We start from the raw sequence: 23458 nt of genomic DNA on the forward strand, positions 1-23458 counted from the left end.
GACAAGTAGGCCTTGCAAGGTAAGTTAGAAACCCATTAAGGCATGCCAGTTACTACAACCAACATTGGTTAGTGACATGCTCTAGGTAACCTCTTCCTTGCCTAGACGGCCCAGCCAACCTATCAGGTGAAAATAGGTGTTACCTGTTGGGCAGAAGGGCCTTCCTAGATCCATCCGACCTTCATCTCATCTCGATCCCCTTGATCTGGATGAGTCCTTAGGCATCCATCTCAATGATGGCACCTTTTTGACAGCCTCGTCATCATGTGTTGCGTTGGCATGTTGAGAACACCATTTATAACACAACTCCAATAAAAAACCTGATGACCTAAAGCCCTTCCACTCGCTTCTAAACGCATTGTTAGCTCTATGATTTAGAGAAGCAGAGATGGTAATTTGAAAACAAAACACTGAGAAGTGAAGTTGGCGGGTGGAGGTTAACTGATTCAGTACAACTATCTGGAGTGGCTGCTATATTGTTCCAATTTAATGCTGGACAAGGAGACTCGAAGAGGGAAGAAGATAATTCGGTGTAGGGATCTGGTTTGAGTTAAGGATCTGGTGCATCATGTTACTCTAGGAAAGTAAACAAGTTATTTGTACCATTGGTGACTGGAATCATCATCAAGTCGTATCTGGTGCATTTGTGTTGCTTAAGGGGAATTTGGAAATGGAAACTTATATGCTGGAGGAATAAAAGGGAAGGCCATGACCTCCCTGGTGAAAAATAGAGGGTATATAATTAGTTCATCTACAGCATCAAGTGTCATCTATGTCTCGCATATTTCTAATTAATTAGCTGACTGTATTCTTTATTACTCCCATAAAATAACTCGTTTCTTATAGGACCAATAAGGTTCTCTTGCTTATGAAGTAATACTTTATTGCTTGCTTGAATTAGGTTTTATATATCTTTATTTATTTCCTAGAGTATAGAATCACAACTCTAGTAGCCAACAATGGAGCAAACCATGGCTCAACAAATGGAAGTTTAAAAAGCTATAATGCGCTGGTAGCACAGCAGATGTAGACCTCTCATATTTAAAAAACAAAAAAACATTTAATATGCAAAGATTAAAATACAAACCTTTTATATATTAAAAGATAAAATAAATCGATGTGCTACCAGCGCATTATAGCTGTTAAGTGATTAATTTTATTTTCTTTGTACATAGTAATGTGTCTCAGATCATTGGGAGACAATCGCCTGATCTGAAATCAGTTGCACACTTGCGCTACATCGGATAATTCCTCTTTAAATATTTCTGTTCTATGTATCCAACAATTTTGAAAAAAAAAAGTGTCTCGTCCTCTTCCACACATATGGAATCCCTCTCACCTTCATCCATGCCACGTCATCGAATGCAATCCATCTTCCCACCAATGAGAACGAGATAACATATTCTCTCTTCCCTCCATCATCCTGTCTTCACTCCTTACGCACCAAATTCAAACCACACACACAAAAGTCCACACCTCACGCTCTCAATAATTCTTTTCTTTCCCTTGAAACACTCCCCACAAAAACGTTACACCCAGTCAGAGAGCATGATAACTAATATGGCTAGTGTCACCTCTGCTACTGTTGCCCTTCCTTCATTCACTGGCCTAAAGGGTGCTGGTGCAACCACCAGAGTAGGGGGCTCCGCTAAGGTGTCAGTCTCTCCGACACCAATGGTCGGGGTTAAGGCATCGCTCAAAGAAGTTGGGATTGCCACTGCTGCTACTCGCTAGTAATGCGTTGGCAATTGATGTGTTGCTTGGAGGTGATGATGGGTCATTGGCATTTTTGCCGAACAACTTCTCTGTGAGTGCTGGAGAGAAGATTGTCTTCAAGAACAATGCAGGGTTCCCCCACAATGTTGTGTTCGACGAGGACGAAGTTCCATCAGGAGTTGATGTTAAGAAAATATCCATGAGTGAGGAGGATCTTCTCAATGGCCCGGGCGAGACGTATTCGGTTACCTTGAGTGAAAAAGGTACTTACAGTTTCTACTGTTCGCCTCACCAAAGAGCTGGCATGGTTGGCAAGGTGACTGTTAATTAAATTCTTTAGAGTTAGCCGGGGATGTCTCTTTTTTTTTTTTTTTCTTTTCTTTTTCCCCTTGAATATTCTTCTTGGATGTTGTTATCTGTTATTACAAGGTCGAGTTAACTCGTATTGAGGGATGAGAGAATGGGTAAAAATGAAATTAAATTTTGGGAATTACATTTTCTTTAACTGAACTGGTGGATTTTATGGTGCAAACGTGCGTTAGTATCAGGTTATTTTGTTAGAAACCAATTTAAAAAGAACTCTTTGGATTAATATATTCCATTTTTTTTCAATCTTTTCTCGTGAATTGTGATTACTAAGAAGAAGAAAAAAAAAAAACAGAAGACCAATGCGACTCATATCAACTTGGGAAGGATGTTTGATGACCTAATCCCTGAGTCAAACCCCTTAATTCATGATCCCAAACACAAACAGTTTTACTTATGCTGAGCTTTAACCATTGTTGAATTCAGTCTCAGCAGGAAGGCAAGCTTCAGCCAAGTTCTTGATTTAAATTGTAAAAAAACCTCAATGGAATAGGTTAATGTATCATGCCCAGGAAGATGACAAATGTGTGCCTTCGAGATACCGCAGGGGCATCTTCCCACTTAGGAATATATGCAGACCCAATCTAATGGTGGACCCATTATTCGGTATGATCTTGAAGGTGGGCGTGGAATCACTTCCAGTTGGAAATCGGATTAGGTGCATTATGACCCTTGGGGGAATGCTCCGGAGGTAATTGTGGATTTATCAAACATTCTTGACTGTTGTAAGTGTTTTTGTAGGTACCCTCCCCTCGAGCTTAAAGAAAAAAGATTCAAGATCATAACCAAATTACCAATCTCAAGGAGTGTTAAAGATTTTTTACTTCCACAATCAATATATTTTATAATAAGATGATCTAGATTACATATTTGGATTTGTTTAATTAAACTAGTAATAAGTTGTCTAGAATTCATAATTCAACTATTACATGGCCTACTAAAAAGTACAAAATGAACACCAAGGGAACTAACGAAGGCATTTATAAGCCAAAATTATGTGAAATAACTAAGTAGACAGTTACCACACGAATATGCTTCCAGGGCTTAGCATGGTGGATTCCTTCTTCTCTTCCCTCAGTAAAACACAAATTTCCAGGAAGGATCAAGCCTCTTTCAGCTGGGACGGACCAACAACTTCAGTTGCTTGGTCTGAAACAGTTTCGGTCGTCATCATACATAACCTGCTCAATGTTGGAGAGTCCCAATATACACATATGCATGTAAAAATAAATGAACTTAACATATATGTGCTTGTTCTCAACTTTCTTATATGTATACGAGGCTTCGGATTAATTAAAGTGCCAGAGGCTATGCCTCTGCATGACTGCTACTGCTGATTTTGTCGCTTGAAATAGGAGGAGCCGCCCTTATTAGAAAAGATTGTATAAATGCTATCATCTGCAAATAGAAGTTGTGTTTGTGAAATTGAGTCTACGAGTTAAGTAAACACTATAAACAAAGAAGAAAAATAAAGGAAAAACTCCAATAATCTGCAAGGCCAATTTATAAGTTGGATCCTAAAAGATCCAAGTATGTAGTCGAGCAATCCACATTGTTAAAGCTGTGATGATGTAAGTATGAAAAAAAAACATGTGTTGCTTTCATCAAGGTGCATGGTTCATAAATGTGCTTACCATTAGGAATCCAGTACACAGAATACTGAAACCTGGGAAGTGAAATGGTGCTTTTTCGGACAGAAATAAAGCTGAAGAACAAAATGGGTGATTGTTACTTGTTAGTTTACTATATGTTTGGGGCCAAATAACAAGATTTCAAAGAAATAGTTACCTGTAAGTGGAGAGAAAGCTAATGGAGATATAATGTTGGCGAATGAACAAATACTGGACATGCACCCTTGAGCCTTTCCCTGCAATGAGTTTAGTTTTGATCCGTTAGAAAAATCGAGTAGTGTTGATGTGCAGAAGGATAGATAACGAGACTGGGGCCCAAAACGATGTTGTATATTGTAAAATGGTTAAGTTGGTAACAATAGTCTTGAATCATATAGGATTTTACTGTTAGCAGTCAGAATCCAACATACAATTAACAAATAGTCCATCACCCATAATATTCGAGTCCCTCTGAAGAAAAATTACCTGCTCTTCAGGACCAACTTGTTTGGATGCAATGCTCCTTAACTGCACGAGTTAGAACCTTTTAGATGAAGAAAACTAATGCTTAAACCAACAGAACATAACTCATAATGATATATACAAAGTTAAGAACTCACACAAGGTTGTGCGAAAACACTCACAACAGTAACCATAGATCCAACATAAGGAACCTGCATTTTTTTGAACATCAAGGTAGCTAAGCAAGTTTCAACATTGTGTAAAACACATCAGGAAAAATTAAATTCTCCAAAATCAATGAACAAGGGATAGAGATTCTATAGAAATAACAAATAAGTACGAAACTCGCTGATTGATTTTCAAAGAGAATTACCCATGAAGACCACGCCATACTGTAGAGCAATGACTGCATCATTCAAGGCCACATAGATCAGTAACTCCAGACTTTACAAATATTTGGGCAATGGGCATCTGAATGAGTCAAAGGTACTTACAGTTACACAGCCTGCTAAGAGACCTATCCTAAGCAATATCTCCTCTCTTAAATAAGGAGCTAGTATGGGCATGAGAACCAACTGCAAGATTTGAGTTGAAAACATTTGCAAACTGGAATATTTGGGAAGAATGAATGTGAAAAAATAAAAATAAAAAGTTAGAGATAGCCAACAAAGTAGTGCACAATTAGGTAAAAATACCTGTGATGTGGCCCCACAAATTCCTCCTATCAGCATTAAATCAGCAAATTGGTCCTTGTTAAAGTGAAATTGGGCCTTTAAATAGTACTGCACAATTCAAATGGAAAGTATCTTTGAGAGGAACAACACATTTTATAATTATTGTTTTGGAATCCATTTGATTCTACACCAAAATTGCAATGCTAGAAACCCGAAGCAGATCAAAACTTGAAAATTCGAGAAATGTCAAAGTTATTAAATGATTGAAATTCATCTAAATGCATTTAAGGGTCAATCTAATTTCAGCTAAGAATCCTTTTTATAAGACCTCAGTAAGATTTCTGATTAACAAAGAGAGAAACGTACCAGCATTGAAGAATGAACACCACCATCTGCAAGACTATTGAAGAACGCAACAATTGCCGCTAGTGTGAATGTCCGGCTACACGACGAGTCTTTAGTTAATAACAAGATGATTAAGAAATTTTAGGTCGTTAGAGCCATAAATGTAGTCTGCAATTACAATACACATGGAAGTGTGCACATCCAAGTAACGATATTGGCACTTAAAACTGGATGATCACAACTATCCATAAATTGCATCCTTTCAAACAGTAGCGATTAAGAAATTAAAAAAAAAAAAAAAAAAAACTCAGATTCATAGTGAACAAGTTTAAAATGAGAAATTAAAATTTTAATAAAAAATTAAACTTACCTACTAGTCAACAAGATGATCATGTCGTGTAAAGATGGAATTGATTTACCAATCTGTAACTTCCGGCACGATGATTCCCCATTGGATGGAGAATTCTTGGTCTTGGAGAGTAGCGGAGAAGAAGCATCGATCTGACAGTTTGAATCTGGCAAGAAAATTCTCATGTAGAAGGTCGCTAGCACCACTAAGAACGCTGAAACCTGGAATCCGTAACAAAGAATTGATTATGTGAGGAAAGAGAAGTTAGAAATAGAGAATGAACAAAATAAATTGAAAAGGAGGGAAAACCTGGAAAGAGGAAGAAGCGGAGAGAAAGCGAGCGGTTAGGGTTCCACAGACGAACGCAGTGGATCCGATGCCCGATAGAATTCCGAAAGCCGAAGCTCTTTTGGCCTCTGGAACGTTGTCAGACTGTAGAAGTAGAACAGATCCATTGAGCTCTTGCAAAGTTGGAATTGTGGAGGGAAATTTGAATGGATGAAATTACCAAAATGCTTGCAATTAATTTGGTTGTGTCTACTAATCATACATGGCTAAAATAGTCCAAGCAAATATTTGATGCAATTAGTGAATTGCTAATGGGCCGGATAAGGGCTTAACTATCAGCCCAAGCCCGTCTAAAACAATGGTAACTTTGATTAAACGTGGAATAATGCTATGTTATCCAAGCCCAAGATCTATCAAAGGATCAAATAAGTTTTTTGGGCCTCACTAATAAGCTCAAACATGAGACTTGGGACCATGTTAACATGCGTAAGATATTAAAGTGTATTGGACCGGAAAGACCGTATTGACCATTACAACATTTCTGTATTAAATCAAATTAGGTTAAGATTGATTTGGAAATATTGAATTTTTCAGGTTCAGACCTACTTGTCATATTGGATCCGGTTTGGTCTTAAAAATACAGATCCAATGAAACCTGAATCCTTATCGGATCAGTATCAATTTGTTATTGATCCGAATCCGATTCATTAAACTGTCCCACGTTGGACAACATAATAAATAAATAAATAAACCAACCGGGTTGGGTTTGATGGTAAGTCTGGGGTGTGCTCCCCAAGTCTTGTCTTCGAATCCCCTGTCCACCACCTCGTGTGACACTTAAATGGATTTTTGTTCGTACCCATAAAACTCATGTGGAATTGGTCATACGGGCCCCTTAAGGGAGATTAGTCTGTCACGCATACTTGAGAGTGTTGATGGTATACTCCGTCGGTTACAAAAAAATCCTAAAAAAAGAAGTTGAACATAATAGAGATTTTGAACATAGAAAATCTATTGGTGGGGCCAGAGTTACAACTCCTGAATTGACGAAAGAAGATATTTTGGCTACAGAGAGGGCAAGAAGACTTAAAAAAAAAAATTTATATTTTGAAAATTTTATAGGTAAGTGGATTGTTGGTTGGACTATGTTTTTCTTCTCCAACTGTAATAAACCGTCGGCGTAAAGCGACTTCAACACTACCATCATTAAAAATTGACTACACTTAACTTCATACTTTTTGATGTAGACATGGAATCTTATCCCCCGGATATAGGGTTACGAAGACGACACCGTAACAAAAAAAAACCTTACCCCCAAAGATTTGGGATGTGGAGACAGGAAAAGCTAATGATAATTTCAGATTTGTGATATTTACTTCGATGGTGAAATGTTACTTTTATTATAACCCATACAACGAGACTTACAAATAGTAAAATTAATTATAAAATATTAAAATAATTCTATTATTTAGAAGTGTTATAAAGCGTATATTTGAACAATAACAAAAAATTAAAAACACAGTTTTATTATTATAGCGGATCTTTTAAATAATAAGAAACCCATGACGAACAAGTTCCATCGATAAAGTTAATATTCAACTATTTAAATGGGTAATGGTGTTAGGTATGGTGAGTATTTTTTTTCCATGGGAAGTTGGTCCACAACACACTTATACACATATTTGGACCAATTTGATTTTAATTTATGTTAAAAGATGTAAAGTTTTTACACCAATTAAATCAAGTTAAGTATTTTTACTATTTTGTCCTAGTTGATCCAAGAGCCATCAGTTGGGCCTTTGGAAGGGACACGATAGCTATTAATATTCAGATACTTTTATGATGGGTTAACTCCTTTTTGACTTTTTTTTTTTTTTAGGAATAAAATCATATCCACTTTTCTCTTGGATTTAATGCTAATCCAAGAAAAATCCTACGAAAAACTTGCTCATTCAAAGCACCGAAGATTCCAAGAAGCTACTATCGTGATTGACAATAAATCTTAATTACTTACTTTTATTATTCCATTAAGAGTAACCTACTCCAAAGTCCAAATAATTACATCATGGTTTTAAAAAAATCCTGATATTTAGTAGATTCGCTTTAGTCATCTCTACATCGTTCATGAATGAAAATGATACACCTAAATCAAAGCTTAAATTTATTTTTTGCTGAGTATTCCTGTAGACAATGGTTAGGGTATGTATCTGAGCTTCTGCCCACTCCATAGACCATGATCTTGTCCAAAGACCAATCCTTAGGAATGTGCAACGCCCGAACCAGGTAAGTGAACGTACGCTCTCACGGTTAGCCCCTGAGGAATTAATGCTCATATTAAAATTTCCATTGAGCCAACCCCTCCGAGTTAATAAGTTTGAAATGGTGTTAAATTTTGATTGAACGAGATGCGGAACCAAGATTTAAAACCATGAATTTGACCTGTGGTGCTAATCTTGAGGATAATAGTTTTTAACTTTTATCTACGTTCAGTAAATTCAGGTTTAGGAAAATTTTGGGTTAACTTTATTCTGGAGCTTTAATTGACGTTGTAACCAAACATGTCTTTAAAAGGTAACGCTATAACCTTACGAAGGAAGCAAAAGATAGTTTGAGACATTACCACGTAAGCAAGAGCGACGCACTGAACAGTTCCTTCGCAGAACATGGAAGTCATAATCTTGATCACGTAGAACGCGTAGTAGTAGTAAGTTGTCCTTTTATACGCCAATATAACTGCAACCGTTCGATGTCATAAATAAAACAGCATCAGAACCGACAACTATAAAAGGTTAAAGAAGAGTTATGATTTCGCAAGTGGTCCTTATTGATGAGTAGCATGGCTTGGTGGGTTCATTGAAAATGATGAGATCAGCAACATAGTAACTTTCCTCCTAGGGACCAAATTACCACGCTATCCTACGTAGGACATTTACATAGGGTGGAACCCACAAGAGAAAGTAAATAAAAGCAACATAGTGAAGGATCTCAGGACCTTCTGATATATAAAAATATTCAGAAAATAAAAGAATTGTTTGAATGCTTTTTCTTTACTTTAATTTTCTTTTTCTTCTTCAAAATTTCCTTCTTTTGATGATTTTAAAAATGTAAAAGAAAATCAATTTACAATTACAAGAGAATCCTCTTTTAGGTCAAAAAAATCATCCCAGTGAAAATCAGAAAATGGTGGGAGTCCTCATCTTTACCATCAAAGATGGACCTTATTCACTAAAAGGTTTTGATTATGAGTTGGCGGGCCATTGAATATCAACTGGGTGCAACATTAACTTACAACAAACACTCAAGGTGTCCTCCAAAATGTAATGTTAAATTGATTAGGTTTGCTCTTTAGATCATGTTTTCAAAATTCCATATGCCCTTCCACTAAGAAAGTGACTATTTAATGTTATACACGTGTCAGGTGGGATAACATATGCAACCTGCCAAAGCCCAAAAAAAAAAAAAAAAAACAGAAAAAGAAAAGGAAATGTCTTTTTATTTATTTATCAAAGATCAATTTGCTTAATTATTAATGAAGCTTATATTACAAAAGTGTCATTTTATCACTAATTGATCTATTTTCTTGGCTGAAAAATGATTGTGAATTTTTTTTTCTTCAAATAGATTATTCGAATTTAGATATTCAAAAGAGATAAATAATACAAAATTCACTTTTTAATTTATTTTTATTTTTATTTGAAGCTATGATTAATGTTGTAAGAAGGGTACCTAAGGGAATAACTGTGAGAGTCATAGGCAGACTGAGCAAAGCTTTCCTCCCATATGAATCAGAGAGATTTCCCACGATTGGCATCATCATCAGACTCCCCAACCCTGTGATCTGCACAAAATCAATTTTGTAACATTAAATCAAGTTATGATCCCAACACATCAATATATTAGGCCTTAATGTCTTAATATTTATTATTATTTGTCTTAAGAAACGTGGTCACTCTTTTCTTTTGATTTAGTGGTAATACGATGAACTTTTCAAGAAAAAAAGAAAAAAATCAACAGAATGGATGGCTATGATCATCAGCTTGTATATATATATATATATATTTCTTTGGCCTGGGTGATGGTGTGACCTACCCAAGTTGAAAGGTGCTTATATATGTTATGGGCCTACCCAAGTTGAAAGGTGCTTATATATGTTATATGGTTCTAGACGCATCATTCCAAACATTTGAAAAAAGTGATATTGCTATTTGCGAAGAGTCAAGGCATTAATCACTAGGTAACGAAGGGGGGAAAATACCACCACGGAGCCACATCTAATGTGGAAGCGGGTCCTTCGTAACACATCTTGTAACACTCTCCACTAAGGAGAGAGAGCCATAGTTGCTACAAAGCGCTACAGGATAGTTGTGCTACAGACGATCTCCTTTCCATCAAACGTTTGGCTGAGATAGGAAAATATGTCCATCGGACATTGAAATTGGATGAATTCTAAGAAGAATCACTAAGAAATATGTGCTTTTTTTTTTTTAACTTTAAACTTAGAATAGCTACAAGTCAGACCTTGTATAGTAACTTGTTGGCCCTCCTTAGAGCTTGACGGTTTGTCCCCAAAAGCAAAAGAGAAAGGATAATTTTTTTATATTGAAAATTATAATTATTTTTTCCAAGATAAACTATCTCAAAAAGTGTTGAATTTTAAAATATAAATTACAAGTATTTCAATTTTCTACTAATAAAAAAATATGTTAGTAAAACATAAAAACCTTAAAATAGAGGATGAGTGACCTTGAATATTAGCAAAGAGATATATTTTATTTACAGAAAAGTCAATTTGAAAATTTTCAAAATCCCACACCCACCAATTACACAAAATCACGTATGTATTGAGGGCATCCACAATTTACAAAATACCTTTGCTAGAATTTGTGAAACTAGTCATCTGAGATTAGATTCTGTGAGATTTTAAATTGACTTTTTTTTATAAACAAACAGTTTCTCTAAATAAATGAAGTTAACAACTCATATTGACTTTTCGCTTATGTTTTCGAAACTAAGTCATCTAGATCTTGATCGAAACGAAATTTAAGACATTGACAATGTCCGAAAAAATTTCTAAGTGGATTTGAAGTTGAAGTTTGACACTTAGAAAAGGGGTCCCACAGGGATAAGTAATTGTCAAGGTTGTGGAAGATAAAAATAAAAACATAAGAGAAAAACGGTTAATTACAAAGACCTCCACTCTTCCTTTACGCATGCGAGTTGGCTGCTTTTGGTGTCCAACATGATCTCACATTTAGAACTTGCATCATGTGAATATTGACAGTCTGTTCTCTTTGCTTTCTTTTCTTTTCCCCTGTTTTATAAAAAGGGGAACTGATTCCCAAGTTGCTTCATGTGTATCCATCCTTACATGTCACAATGTCATTGGTACTTGGGCACATAATAAAAAAAGCTAAATTAAAATTAATTAATTAAATTAAATTATAATAGTTTGATTGGAGATTTCAAATCAAGTTAAATTTTTTTTTTTTTTTTTTTTTGGGAAGGATTGGATGGTTTAGTGGGTCCAAATTACGTATGTATATACGTATGATCGCACAAGTAGCTGAGTGGAAAATGATTCGTTGGAAAAGAATTTTGATATTTCTAGAAAAATCTTTTCTCAATTGTGTACACACTAGTGCTATGTTCTCCTTAGCTTTAAGCAACAGAAGTGCTTTTAGGGATCTCTCTCATGAGATATGTATAAGAAGTCCCTAACAACAGAGAATGTTAAGGTCAACATCTTTGGAAAACATACTGATTTGTTTGGATAACGTGTCGACTGGTGAGCTGCTCAAGAGCAAATATGCTCCTTAATGTTTAGGAGCAAAGATCCACCATGTATATAATTATGTTAAGGAAAAAATCCTTTGTAACAGAACATCAAACGTACGGCTCTGATAGGAAGCTTTTTTTAAAAAAATTAGTGTATCTCAGCCGTCCGTTTGATGTTCTACCTCAAACCCCGTTTGAGACTAGATAGATTGAAACCCTCCTTCCACACCTCACCACATGCCACGTAAGTCGCAGACTTAACTTAGGTAATTTGTAAATTGGGGCTGTTTCAGTACACGCGGGCACATGTGATTGGGGGATCCCGGATTTCTATGACAAAAAAATTCTATGAACAGTACCTTTTCCTTGTTTCCAAGACTTTTCTAGGATGCAACGACGTTGGACACTCGGTATCCAGCGAAAGGACAAGAAATACAGCCAACTAAAGAAGGAAGAGAAGTAGAAGTAGAAGTAGAAGAAGGGTTGAACGTACCGCTTGTTGGAATCCACTAAGGTAAATAGCGAGTGAGCATTCGTCCTTGCCCGGGCAAAGTGCCGCCATGGTGACGTCAACGAGGGACGGAACCACAATAAGGGTGGCGTAGTTATACAGAAAGACTGTGACAAAGAGGTGTGTCAATCTCTTCAACTCCATCTCTCTCTCTCTCTCTCTCTCTCTTAGTGTCTCTCTCTTTATGTTTCTCTGAATGAGTGAAGAAAGCAGAAGTAATAGAAAGAATATCTAACACTCCTTACTCCCTTGTATTCTTATAAGGAAGACTTAGTACAGTAGAAGAGACCCTTAAAAGGAGCAACAGAACTATTACTGTTTGGGTCACAAAGCTCGTTGCTTTTGCTTTGAAGGTTAACGTGCGTGTGAGGTTACGCGAGAATGAGAGAGAAAGAGAGATAGAGAGAGGATAAATTGGATTCGAGGTCACTTTCGCGTTTTTCTTCGGTTTTAACCGACCAATAACGAAAGCAAATGTCGAATAGTGCAATCCCAGAGATTCTTCAGGATGCGTGGCTTCAAAGGATCTACAAGGTTCTGTTTCAAGTACTAAATGCCCCTCCTTATTTTCCTCGAATTACTTTTATATCCTTGATCTTATATTTCCACGCCAAAGGTTATTTATAGCACACCACTTAACTTATTATTGTATAACGCTGAATAGGAATATAGATTTACAATTCAATATTAAGGGTAAATTATCATTCTCTCAAAATTCAGAGCAAATAATAGATTGCTGGGATGGTGGGAAAAGAAGGGAAGATTGGTCGAGGAAAAATGGGCAGAGTTGGATAGATAAGACGAGATGATTAAAAATAAAAGGATGCTTAATGACTCTAAATGTCCCATTTAATTAGATTCAATGATTGGCCGTTGATGACAGAAGAAAAATGAGGACAAACCACAGAGTTGGATAGGTAAAAAGAAATAGAAGGGTTGTGATAATTAAAAATAAAATGTTCACATGCATTATAACTATAGATGCAAAAAAATTGCACTACCTTAAGATCTGTAACAAAGCTTTGCGATCTCCTCTCCTCCTATTTTTGGGTGTGCTTGCAATAACACCGTTCTGACGTTCAAGTGCCTTGCACCTATGTATTTATAGAGTTTCTTCCCTTAAATCTTCTTAGATTTTCTCTTTAATTTCAGTTTGAACGGTTTCATTCTTTTGGAGGTTTTCCTTGATTTTCACAAATATGGTTAAACTCCTTATTTTAAAGGATTCGAAACTTATGAACTTTTATCCTAGACCCTTGGAGTTCGATTGAAAGCAACAGCCGACCTTTCATCCTCCTCTGCTAATCTAGACGTTCGACTAGATCGTCTTATAATTGCCATGTGTCATTTTTTCAAAACATATCCTCCGCAATAATCAAATTAATAATTCAATTAGTGTGTTATAAAAAAAAAAGTTTTGAGAAATGAACTCACAATATTTCTTGCCCCAATGTAAAATGTAGCAAATTGACGAGCCACATGAATTCAGTTAGATGGTGCATTATGTATGATGAGTTCGATTGCATAACATTTTCCGTAATCAATTCCATTGAACCAACAAGTATGCATATTGATTGATCAAAACATCAGATTAATGAACAAAAAAATCAATAATTATTATCGTTAATTAGGATCATGTTGTTGCCATGGTCTAGATATAACACAATTATTTTTTAGTTTTATTTTAATTTTTTATAAATAACGGGGGATCAGATGAGCCAAGGCCAGAACCAAAGCATATGAAACCCTCCCCAAGCACGTGCAACACCCGCACATCAACGCCCTTGCGGGTGGAAATCATACAAACCCCTTAGGCTTCAGGGCTTGTTTTTCCTGCTTTAGTATATTTGATACATTAAGGAGGATAGATATGTCTTTTTGACAAGACAAGTTATTTTACTGTGCATTCACTTTGACAAACCATTAGAGGACAAAATAAACAAAAGTAAAGAGTGGGTAGGAAGCCTTAATTTCGAATTCACGTCTGCCTGCACGTTTCTAGTTTTAAAATCTTCCCCAACTCAATCTAATTCTCACTCCAAGTTAAAAGATTTAAAAACAAACAGTTTTTATTATATTTGTCATCTTCTTCTTCATTTTTCCATTCTCAACCTCCCAAGGAAGAATATATTTGTTAATGAATTTGGAGCCTAGTAATTAAAGTAAAATATCTAAAACCGGATTTGCGTCTCATTCGTGATTTGATGGTTGAGCTGTATTTCCGTGAAAAGAACTCAGGCCACGGACCACACTATCTCCATTACTTAACTAAGTTGTTAATGAAGGGGTATCTAAGGAAGAGGAAAGTCTTTAATTCTTTACAGACAGTGTTCTAAAAAAGTGAGATTAGATTATTTATTTATTTAAAGAAAGAGATTAAGGCAGTGAAAATAGATTTGAATACACTTGAATTAACAAAAGAAACATAGGGTCGATGAGGGAACACAATTGACTGAAGTGGATCGGATCATGTCCAAAGTCTGATCTGACCAATTTAATCTGTGAATGATTCTATTTGATAATTTTTTCAAATAGGTTTGGATCAACCATGTCCTAATCCAATAATTCATTTGAAAATTCTTATCAAATTTGTACCAATTTAATATTGACTTGACGATCATAATCTACATGACCCAAAAGTTTTGCAATAAAGCTTTTGTGGGGTTTTTTTTAGGGTTTCCACTCCTTGAGATGTGTGTGATTCTTGATCTAATTGATTGATCTGTAATTCCCTTACTCTACTTTCTTGGACCCTTGATATCTCGACCCTGAATCTTTGAAGGTTGAAGGAAAAAGAATGAGACCCAGTGTGGTGCCTGTCTAAGGTCCTTTGAAGATTAAATTAATAAAAGGTATGGAAGGTAAGAGAAAATGAAGGTGATTTAATATGGAGAAGATGATGAATGGTGAATTGCAAAGTGGTTTCTTTTTTGTGTGTGAAGAAAATAATTTTGAATTTGGGACAGGTGTTATCACACGGTTAGTCTAGGTATATTGCCAAATAGGATGTGAGCTGATTTTGAGTCGTTGACTTTGTCTTTGGATTTCGCACCTATGTCTCATTAATGCTAATACTTGAATTTGATTCAAAGTGTTTCAGCATATTAATTAGATTTGATTTCATGGTTTGGGGATTGGTGAGTCAGAGAATATCACTGTCAACGTTGTTTTGATAAGTACTTATGGATATTGTATTTAATGTGAAGATTTCACGGATGATTGGGCCTGAATGCCATAAATTCTTTGTATTACTATACCTGAGGTTTTCCACTTGAGCTAACAGAATTTCGTTTTGAAACTCTCTTAGTTGATCGGTACTTACTAGTCTGTAAGCTTTGTTGTTTGCTCTAGCTTGGATGTCTTGACTTCTAGACTTGTTGTGTAGTTTTCTGAGTATAATAGTTTGCTCAGCCATTGCTTTACTACCCAATGCATTGCAAATTTTGGATTTCGTCAGTTGATGTTTGATATTTAGACTGGACCCATTGAATTAGACGTGCCTTTATCTAAGGATGTGGCAGAAATGGGCTCCATACCTTTGATGACAGTAACAATGCAGCTACAAGGTGAATAAATGAGATAGCTTCAAGCCGGATGGCCTTTATTCAAGCCTAGCCCAAAATTTAAGTAGGTAGGCCAGGCTTTGTTGATAGTTAATGGACTTAAAGTTTTTAGCCCATGCTATAAATGGCCCAAATGCAGCTAATAAAGGTATAATTGGCATGATTTTATCACTCGAGGGCTTCCTTCCTCTAAAAGAGGTTTGATAAACCAAAACTAAACCTAAGGTGAGTAAAAGTGGAAATGTGAATCAAAATGCAACAAAACAAGAAGTTTAATGGATTTTTACAGTTTTGTTGTTTGTTGTAATAACACGATCGATAGATAACATGGTCTGGTTTGATGAAATCACATTAGAACTTGTAGGAGCCTGCATCAAACTAGTACACTAACCATCCCAAAGCCTTGGGCCAGGCTTGGATTTGCTATAACATACTACAGATATCTTCCGTGGGCTGGGCTTTGTCTTCATATCAAATTGCATACAGTTAGGTCCATAAAGAAATAGGCATCCAAATCAAATCAAAGAATATATATATATATATATATATATATATATGGGGACGGTTCAACAGCCCTAAAGTTTGCCAAGTTTGGTGCCAAACATTTTTCAAAATATGGGTTAGAAGCTTTGGAATGAGCTGATTTTTTGTGAGGATGATCTCTATGACGAGGAGATCATCCTCACCAAAAATCAACTTATTCTAAAACTTCTAACCCCATCAAAAGTGATTTACAAAAATTGGACGGTCCACGATTCTTCAATTTGTAAATTAGGCTTAGAAGTTTCAAAATGAGCTGATTTTTTGTGAGGATGATCTATTCACCATAGAGATCATCCTCACAAAAAATCAGCCTATTCCAAAACTTCTAACCCTATAAAAAGTGATTTACAAAAAATGTTTGGCACCAAACTTGGCAAACTTTAGGGCTGCCGAACCGCTCCCTATATATATATATATATATATATATATATATATATATATATATATATATATAGGGAAATGTTCAGCACCCTAAGTTTTACCACACACTTTAACAAACGTTTTTTGTCCTACATGGGTTAGAATTTTTGGAATGGGCTGATTTTTGGTGAGGATGATCTCTATGATTAGAAGATCATCCTCCCCAAAAATCAGCCCATTCCAAAATGTTTAGCCCCATGTTTACACGTTGAAAAATCGTGGATCGTCCATTTTTCGTAAATCATTTTTGATGGGGTTAAAAGTTTTGGAATGAGCTGATTTTTGGTGAGGATGATCTCCTCACCATAGAGATCATCCTCACCAAAAATCAGCCCATTCCAAAACTTCTAACCCATGTAAGACAAAACACGTTTGTTAAAGTGTGTGGTAAAGCTTAGGGTGCTGAACGGGACCCATATATATATATATATATTTGGGGGGTTTTGAATGAAAATACACTTTTTTCTTCCTATGCGTGTAATCTTTATTTATGATCAAAGAATTTTATAAAACATTCTTGGTGGAAATATATATCTAAAGGAAACTAATTGGAATATTCATCCATATAACAAAAAAGAGAGATGAAGACTCGAATCAACACATTACACATCAAGCATTATCTACACTATAGAAAGTGAAAAGAAGATATGGGCTACTTACCACCTTTAAAGTCACAAACTTAAAGGAATTTGAGGACTAGAACTAGGGATGGGCCGAACTTGAGTTGGGCTACTTACGTCCTTTAAAGTCACAAATTACGGTGGAAAGTGAAAAGAAGATATTAGTGTATATTGTTGGGACTTGGGAGACTTTTCCAACGTTAACAGTAAGCAAAGAATAAAGGAAAAAACAAGAGAAAAAAAAAAACAGAGATTTGAGATATAAAAAAGACGGATTTATCTTCAGCACCTCTTTCTTTCTGATATTTTCTTCACCTCTTTTTCTTTATCTTTCTTAGTTGAAAAGGAAAAGTTCTCAGCTCTCTGGAGAAGTGGGTCACCTACACCCAAAATAATTTCTAATTGTTAGATTTGCTTACCAAAAGATGATCAAATTCAATGGTTAAAAGTCACCTATATATGTGAATGCCACTTACCTTCCACAAGTTGGTTTGTCGGTGATAAATTTGGGGGTCCAACTCAAAACAAATTGGCAATGAGTAAAGGGACCGAAGAGCTTAGTAGGAGAGAGACAAGGCAATGCCCACAAAACTCAACATGCCGTGATGTGGAGAAGAGAAAGAAAGGCTTGCTCTGATACCAAGATAAGTTTGAGGGTCTCAAGGAGCGTATAAAGAGAGAAACAAGGCAATGAGTGTCTGATGTGGACTAAACTCAACAATGTGAGAAAAGTAAACCTTGATCGAATCTTGATGAATTATTACAAGACTCTAATACGGTATATATAGAGAAGAGAAAAGAAGAATCATGATCATATCAAACCAAATCTTATAAGATATTTCCTAATCAAATTTGATCGTAATCATAACTTAATATTTATCGTGATCCATGCATCCTACACTAAATATGATATAGTGTTCTAACTACACCTTATTACAAAAGATCATACTAATGCTCTAATAGTTTAGCATTACCTTCCAAAAAAAAAACAAAAAAAATTCATTTTCATTTCTATAATATGCAGCATGTAAGAGATAACCCTATTTGGTAATAGAATTTTTTTACAGAAATGGATCGAACTTGTCTTTATACCCTATATATATAATTTCAAATAAATGCAAACTTTATGAAGTATAAAAATAAATTTTGAAAAATGCAAGTACAATAGATGCTATTTCTTATTAAAAAAGCTTTTATTATCAAACAAAGGATATCCCATTTATGCCATGGTTTCAAATTTCGTTCGAGATTATCTTGGTATCGTTCACTCACGACAAGGAATTATCAATGTGTCTCAAACTCTACACATCTAGTTTGATAAACGAGATGATTCGGACAATATTTTGAAAATCTGGGGTGAGTCAATAAAACTCGGCCTAGTCAATTGGGATAATATATTTTTTATTAAAATAAGTAATTTTTATAATTTAAATATTTATTATCTAAATAAAATTATGAACTTATGATTAAGAACATTTTAATTTACCTTATTAATCTTTACAAAAAAAATTAGAGTTATTTACAAAATATATAAATAAATATTTATAAATTGAGTTAAATAAATATTTGAATCCAAGAAGAGATGAACAAGACATCAAACTTTGATTTGAAACCATGATATTTGGTTTTTAACAATACTTTTGAACTTTAGATTTCTCACGTGTCTGTTTTTTTTTTTTTTTTTTTTTTAACTTTTTTCCCTGAAATCAAAATGGTTGCAATAGATCATCCGATTTTATAAAACTCGTAGTTCAATCATTAATTGAGTGCACATTTTTTTTTTTAAATTCAAAATTTGAAAAATAGAAAATAAGTTAGTTAATGAGAAGATCTTTCAAATGGGGACTCCGATTCATCCCCCACTAATTTCATTTTCTTCTACTAGAATTTTGATTTTTAATTTGACAAGAATCAAGTTTAGAACTTAATCTTAAAGATAGCCAGAATCACATAATTTATGAAACATCTTTTAATCAAATCCCAATTCCCAAGCTCTATTTCTCTAGAATCACAATTTGTTTTTCTCTTCAATATGGTGCATCCAAATTCACCTAAATCATAGTCAATAACTAGTGTTTCGTGCCATGAGATCAAATCATTTGGCACCTCTATCCTAGGGTCCGGTTGATCGTCGACTCAACTTGTTGCACATAGGACTTTTTGAGGGGGCAGTGCGTGTGACCACGGGATTAGTCTCACCCAAAGGGTGGGGATACCCCCATATCAAACCAAAAAAAAATAAAAAATACAAGAATACTCAAATATTCACGAAAAGATTGTTTGTATGTCTAAAAATTAAAAATAAATAAATAAAATTAGGCAAGATTGAGAGCATAAACAAATAGGCTAAAAACATTTCTTCAAAATCTTATAGCGCAACACCACCTTCAAAATCAGATTCTCAAAAGTAGGTTGATAGAATAGCGAGTATCAGATTGATTGACCAGTATAAAAAGCATTGACATTTGAGTTCTAACTATATTCGCATTAGAGCCAACTATTTGTTCATCTATTTTATCCATCTCTTCAATTCTCCAAAGAATGTTTAAGCTCTGATTAATGGAAATTTCATCTTATTAATAAGATCTAAAGATAATACTTCAATAATTATTTATAAAGATCCTCCTAGCTTTCACGCTGTTATATTTGCGCAAAAATGGGCTTCAGCATGTGAGGAGTCGGTGAGTTTCCATTACTTTATTTAAATGAGAATCAACGTCGAATTTATTTAAGTATTAATGGATGATTAAGATATACTCCTCCATGTTACGAGGAATATTTGAGATACCTCCAAGTTTTTTTAAACTTAAGACATGCCCTTGACCTTTGTCTCTACTTACGGACTATTGAAAAAGGACCTGAACACCCTCATGTACATTTTCCAGCCAAAAATCCCTACAGTTTTCTCCCAAAAATATCTATGATAAATCATTTTTAGTTATTGAACCTCATCTTCAGTCCATCATTTCAATCTCTCCTTAACCCTTGTAGAAAACCCTTGATTTTATTTTTTTCTACCCAAGGGGGTAAAGATGGTCAGTTTTGGTAGGAAAAATCAAGTTTTTTTTTTTTTGCTACATGTTGATGATGAGGGCATTTCAGTCATTTTTCATTAGTATATTAGAAAAGACCAAGGTCAAAGGGGGCATGTCATCACCTTCAAAACATAGGGGGTATCTCAAATATTTTCCATAGCGTGGAGGGGTACATCTAAATAAATCTCCCTGAAAATTAGGGACATTTTGACTCACATAAGGCCTCACATGCTCAAACAAGAACATAGGGCATTTGTGTCATCTTCTAATAAAGTCAATCTCATGGAATAAAGGGTCGGTTGCCATTTTTTTAAATTGACCAACCCCAATAGTTTATTTAGATTCATTAATTGTTGTTAGTGAATGTGGGACCTTACAACCAGATAATTGAGGTGGTGTGATTACTATTATATAAACTCTTCTGTTTCTTAGAGCTTTGATCAAGAACAGTTTGATCTAAAAGCCAAACAAAGATGGAGTATAAGTTTATGGAAGAAAAGGGGTCTCCTAAGAGGGATTTCCGGTTTTCGAGAGCTCGAAATCAAAAGGGTATGAGGTGCAATCTACTTGAAACCATTGCACAAGTTCATGGCGGGGGTGTTGTTACTCGTAGCGATGAAGACGGTGTGGTACGGATGAAGATTGTGGTGAGGAAACAAGAAATGAAGCAAATGCTATTGATGATGGGAGGTAGCAAGAATCATAGTCTTCAACAAGCAACATCGATGCTGTCGTTAGAACAACGATTGCAATTTATGCGGAGGAAACAGCTTAGGCGAGGCGATCATGCCAAGGGAAGTACTCAAAGTCCTCCTTGGAGGCCTGTCCTTCAGAGCATCCCAGAGGAGCTATGAAGTTGAAGTGTTTCCTTCACATTTGTTTACAACAATCTAACATGTTCATAGTTATCATTGTGGAACTCACATTTTCCTTCTTGTTTCTATTTTCTAGTACTTAAAAGATCTACTTAAGCTGTTCTAAATTTCTAATAAGTAATAATTTTTCTTATTTTATATATATATAAATTTACATCCAGCTCTATAATTTAGAAGATTACTGCAAAATTGTACGTTTTACCCAATCAAAAAGTTCAAAGAGTCCCATCATGAAAAACAAAGAAAAAAATAAAATCCAAGGTAGAATTACATATTGCAAAGCTTGAAATTAACTTTTTACCATCAAGTAATATTTTTTTTTACGTGAACCCAAAAGAGGAAGATCCAACTTAAACTCTATAATGTTTTTTTTCCTTGAAATTAACTTTTTTTTTTCTAAGAACGAATCCTCGGGCCGAAGCCCATGATGACATGCTCAAATCCAATGAATAAAATTAGTGTGGGATTTCATCAAACTATAATGGGGCTACTATCCAACAAAAATGGAAATGAATCACGATCCAGAACGGTATCATGTTCCTATAGCAACATACAGTACTTATGTGGCATGTTTTGGTTGGATACTAAATACTTTGAGCTGTATACCATGTAGAAAATGGCTTGCTTAGGAGTCCAATGTATTTTAAAGTCCAACCAAAATGTGCCACTTAGACACCGTTGATCATGATTCAATGGACTTTTCTAGCCTCCATCAACATATCTGTTAGGATTTGAGGAAAAACACAGATATCCTCGAGACTAGTTCCAATCTTCTACGCACTAAAAAGTATCCATATCACCCCAACGGTTATGTTGATGGAGAGCATTTGGTGAGGCTAGCATGTTACAACTAAAATTGAAGTGTTGGAATTTTCTTACCTCAGATGAGGTTTGATGCATTTCCTTTGAGCATTTCTAAAGAATAGCTTTCCATCTCAGCTGTTATTTGATGATGAGCAACTAATGTGTTTCCTCAAGTGTGTTAGTAAAGAGTGTGTAAGCCACCAAATTTGCCGGCTTTTCAGGGACCACTATTTGTAGAACAAAATTATTTCTAAAACGGAAAGAAAGAAAATTTTGGGGTCATTTTGCAAGTGGAGTGTATTATTTTGTCCCCTTGTAAGATTCTTCACCACTTGAATTCAAATTCTTTTGTTGTTCTCATAATCTTTTGGTTGAAAATTTTGGCTGCAATGAAAACCTGGCTAAACTCGAATCACGATCAAGTCGAGTCAATATTAAAAATTGTGAGTTGATTTATAATAATAAAAATCAAATAAAAATATATTAATTTTGGATTAATGAGTTATTTTTGGGTTTTTACAACTATGATCTGAAAATGAGTTATTTTTGTTGTTTGCTTATAAGAGAGAGTGGTTGAAACGCGTATCTTGCAAACTTCATGATGCGGAGCAATATCTTTGATGTCTTGATGGGCCTGCCCCAAATTTCATACTAATGGAGCTCACCTAACCGCGTGGTTGTTTTTTATTATAAAAAAAAACAACTTTTTGCGGGGCGTATTGCTTGCGGCAGGAAGTGGCCACCAATGCCGATATGGAGCCCCACAACATTCATCGGAATTTGAAATATTATTCGATTGTGGCGCGTTGCCCCCACTTCAAATCATCATTATATTTAGAGATATTTATACCTTGCAGACCTATATTACAAAAATTCACTTACTTTATCAAATTTATTATCGAACAAACCTAGTATACTTTATAAATCAGTCTGGTACGACTAACTTAGTAAGATTTCAAATTGGCAATCTAACACCACACCCTTCAAAATTTTATGGAAAATCTCAAATTGAGAAAGAAAAATAAAATCATTTTTGAACTTAATCAATTGTGTTGAAAAGGATGGCTACCGAACTCATATATTTAAAATCAACTGTGAAAATTAACTTCCTTTTTTCGATTTTTTTAAAGTTCTTAGGATTTTGTCCTCTTTAAGGCCATGACATCTAATCATATTTTTAGATGTTTCAAATTTTTTTGGTTAGGATCCCCACTCCAAGGTTTGTTGAGTAATAAATTAATCACATCAATTTGAATCTTACGACATGGATTCCCATTCCAAGGTTTGTTGGGTAACAAACTTAATAAAGTAAAGTTCCCTTAGAGTTGTCAGAACCCCAAGAGAGTTTTTGTAATAAAAATTTAACAGACAGGTCTGTCCATAAATCACTTTTAATTTATTTAGAGAGATTCTATTGTCACACCAATTTTTTCTAAGAGCAGCCCAATTCATCATAGTATAAATGCCAAAGAATTAATAGACATCTTGGGGTGCTCTTAGTA

At 35.0% G+C, this 23458-nt stretch overlaps 2 protein-coding genes across 2 annotated transcripts; one reads left to right on the plus strand and one right to left on the minus strand.

Annotated features, from left to right (window-relative positions):
* The first annotated feature begins 1188 nt into the window (after window positions 1-1188).
* On the plus strand, window positions 1189-2248 carry LOC147408661 (plastocyanin B'/B''-like). The gene is given in 2 exon segments (XM_086420447.1): window positions 1189-1724; window positions 1726-2248. Coding segments are annotated over 2 exon segments (498 nt in total). The 5' UTR covers window positions 1189-1548; the 3' UTR covers window positions 2048-2248.
* LOC147408662 (Major facilitator superfamily protein) lies at window positions 2059-12536 on the minus strand. The gene is made up of 14 exons (XM_086420423.1): window positions 12079-12536; window positions 9537-9648; window positions 8431-8543; window positions 5832-5954; window positions 5544-5743; window positions 5195-5270; window positions 4850-4936; window positions 4649-4729; window positions 4528-4560; window positions 4313-4366; window positions 4179-4220; window positions 3871-3949; window positions 3717-3787; window positions 2059-3480 (listed from the first exon to the last, which is right to left on the minus strand). Exons 1-14 carry the CDS (start codon window positions 12238-12240, stop codon window positions 3391-3393), a joined length of 1323 nt encoding a protein of 440 aa, XP_086276549.1. The 5' UTR covers window positions 12241-12536; the 3' UTR covers window positions 2059-3390.
* Window positions 12537-23458: the final 10922 nt, after the last annotated feature.

Source organism: Akebia trifoliata, chromosome 2 (assembly GCF_017979445.1).
Source record: "Akebia trifoliata isolate Shusen 1 chromosome 2, ASM1797944v1, whole genome shotgun sequence".
Taxonomy (NCBI): Eukaryota; Viridiplantae; Streptophyta; class Magnoliopsida; order Ranunculales; family Lardizabalaceae; genus Akebia; species Akebia trifoliata.

Bases quoted from the DNA above. Each gene is read 5' to 3' on its own strand.
- LOC147408662 (XM_086420423.1), bottom strand. From the start codon at position 12,240: ATGGAGTTGAAGAGATTGACACACCTCTTTGTCACAGTCTTTCTGTAT. The intron at 5,271-5,543 runs GTAAGTTTAATT...CTCGTCGTGTAG, and splicing joins ATCATCTTGTTGACTAGTAG to CCGGACATTCACACTAGCGG. The intron at 3,950-4,178 runs GTAATTTTTCTT...AACTCATTGCAG, and splicing joins AAGTTGGTCCTGAAGAGCAG to GGAAAGGCTCAAGGGTGCAT.